This window comes from Cyberlindnera jadinii, assembly GCF_001661405.1.
Source record: "Cyberlindnera jadinii NRRL Y-1542 unplaced genomic scaffold CYBJAscaffold_22, whole genome shotgun sequence".
NCBI lineage: Eukaryota > Fungi > Ascomycota > Saccharomycetes > Phaffomycetales > Wickerhamomycetaceae > Williopsis > Williopsis jadinii.
In genome coordinates, this window is record NW_017963673.1 from 22,331 (window position 1) to 24,924 (window position 2,594).

General features: G+C 46.2%; 2 protein-coding genes across 2 annotated transcripts in view; both read left to right on the forward strand.

Moving 5' to 3' along the window:
- Positions 1–325, forward strand: part of RPL43B (60S ribosomal eL43 domain-containing protein) — a gene marked incomplete at both ends in the record, with an annotated part of 957 nt that extends 632 nt beyond the window's left edge. Inside the window, one exon of the mRNA XM_020216952.1 lies at positions 49–325. Within this exon, the coding sequence (XP_020068026.1) occupies positions 49–325 (277 nt within the window). The remainder of the gene's footprint in view (positions 1–48) is intronic.
- A 1,188-nt stretch (positions 326–1,513) lies between these two features.
- Positions 1,514–2,491, forward strand: CYBJADRAFT_178772 (mitochondrial succinate-fumarate transporter; the record flags this gene model as incomplete). Its single annotated transcript, XM_020216953.1, has 1 exon — positions 1,514–2,491. One exon carries the CDS (start codon positions 1,514–1,516, stop codon positions 2,489–2,491), a length of 978 nt encoding a protein of 325 aa, XP_020068027.1.
- Positions 2,492–2,594: the final 103 nt, after the last annotated feature.

Genomic DNA, 2,594 nt, shown 5'->3' on the forward strand with positions numbered 1-2,594 from the left:
TTTTATCGATTGCTCGAAGAGCTTTACTAACGATAACTTTTCAAACAGGACTAAGAGAACTAAAAAAGTTGGTATCACTGGTAAATTTGGTGTCCGTTACGGTTCCTCCTTGCGTCGTCAAACCAAGAAATTGGAGATTCAACAACACGCTCGTTACGACTGTTCCTTCTGTGGTAAGAAGTCTGTGAAGAGAAACGCTACCGGTATCTGGAACTGTCACTCCTGTAACAAGACCATTGCTGGTGGTGCTTACACCGTTTCCACCGCTGCTGCTGCCACCGTCAGATCTACCATCAGACGTTTGAGAGAGTTGGCTGAGGCTTAAACAGGGATGTTGGGTTGTTTTGTACAAAAAGAATTCATGAACAGGTTTTAATATCATAGAGAGCCATTGTAGGGCTTTGTAGCTTGTACCTCAACTGTCACTTTAAACGTTGGTCTTGGGTTGTGCGGTATGGAGCAGTGTTGCTGAATAAGCAATTACGTAATATAGATACAGAAATGTCTGAATACGGCAACTGCCGTTTACAGTAACAATTACATAATCTTGCGAACAAAGAAAGAAAGAAACAGGACAACAAAATCGCGAACCCCGTGACCGGCTCCTTTGTTGCTCCTTTTACCCCAGATTTTCGAAGCAGGTTCCCATAAAAATTTTTCTCTTGTTTAGAGCGCGTGTGACGTACGATCAAGGAAGAAATGTCCAACGGTTTTACCCAATTGGTGGACCGTGGTTGTCCTTTTTCCTGGGTTTTTTTCTCACATATGGCTTTAGACACTGACTTGCTGTACGTGTATGTTTTTGTTGCACTGGCATTTTGTGTGGGAGGGAGAATTCCCGGGTGTAAACTCTGTGTACTCTAGCCCAGTGCCTAATAGATAACAGCAGTGGTCGATACAGTATAACGTGCTAGCACAGTTCCTCCAAAACTAGTCGCAATTAAATGATTAGACAGTAGATAAGCATAGCCCGGTCCTCCAAACAGATCCATCACTTGCTCAACCGAACAGCTGCCCATGGGTTTTAGGCTAACTGGGAGCTTAGCATGCAAAACTAACCGAAAGGTGTGGTCACGACCGCGATGGCCTGCCTTCTTCTGCCTAGCACCACCACCGGCTAGGCAGAGGTTCCCCTGTTGGACACGCCGACTGCACAGGCCTACACAGGGGGGCAGGGGGCCCCAGGCAGAGGAAACCGTCCCACCGCCAGCCCGGAGAAACTGGCCGTGAGTCCGCCCCACACAATTTCGCCACACCACCGGGCAGAATGAACACGACCAACAGGGAGACAACAGCTGAAGACAGCAGGCTGAGGCCAACGAAACGGGTCCATTTCCCCAAACTTTGCATCCTCGAGCACAGTGTAATTTTTTTCACTTTATAACACTTGAATCCATATAAAGGGGGACATATTTCCCATTTTTAAGCCAGATCTTTTCCCCCTTGAGTTTAGTTTCAATTCGCCTTCTTACTCCCGATTTAATACTCTTGGTAGTTCGATAATACACTAGCCATGTCTCAAAAGAAGAAATCCTCCTCCACCGCAGTCAACCTCATTTCTGGTGGTACCGCTGGTCTCTTTGAGGCTCTCTGTTGTCACCCACTTGATACCATCAAGGTTCGTATGCAGTTGCACAGAAAGTCTGGTGCAGTGAAGAACCCAGGTTTCATCACCACTGGTATTCAAATTGCTAAGAAGGAGGGTATCACTGGTTTGTACAAGGGTCTCGGAGCCGTTGTCATTGGTATCATTCCAAAGATGGCTATACGATTCTCTTCTTACGAGTTCTACAGAGGTTTGTTGAAGGATGAAAATGGTAACATCTCCACTGGTTCTACATTTATCGCTGGTGTCGGTGCTGGTATCACCGAAGCCTGTGCCGTTGTCAACCCAATGGAGGTTGTCAAGATTAGATTGCAGGCTCAACACCACTCCATGTCCGACCCATTGAGTGTTCCAAAGTACAGAAACGCTGGTCACGCCGTTTACGTTATCGTCAAGGAGGAAGGTTTCGGTACTTTGTACAGAGGTGTCTCCTTGACTGCTGCTAGACAAGCCACCAACCAAGGTGCTAACTTCACTGTCTACTCCAAGCTTAAAGAGTTCTTGGAGGACTACCACACAAAGAACGGTAACAACGGTATAATCCCAAGTTGGCAAACTTCCTGTATTGGTCTCGTCTCTGGTGCCATTGGTCCATTCTCTAACGCTCCATTGGATACCATCAAGACCAGATTGCAAAAGGAGACCAAGTCCTCTGACCCTAACGACCCATTGTTGAAACAGTCTTCTGCTCAAAGAATCCTCAGAATCACAAAGGATTTGATCAGAGAGGAAGGTGTCGCTGCTTTGTACAAGGGTATCACCCCAAGAGTGATGAGAGTTGCTCCAGGTCAAGCCGTCACTTTCACCGTGTACGAGTACGTCAGAGGCGGCTTGGAGAAGATGCCGTTGTTCACCACAGAGGAGGCTGTCATCTTTGACGAATAAGTTTCCACTTTCATCTAAAAATGTGTATTTTTTAACATTCAATTGTATTTATTCTATTAGTTCCTATACCGTAAGATCATACAGAGCTCGCGTTATCAGTTTA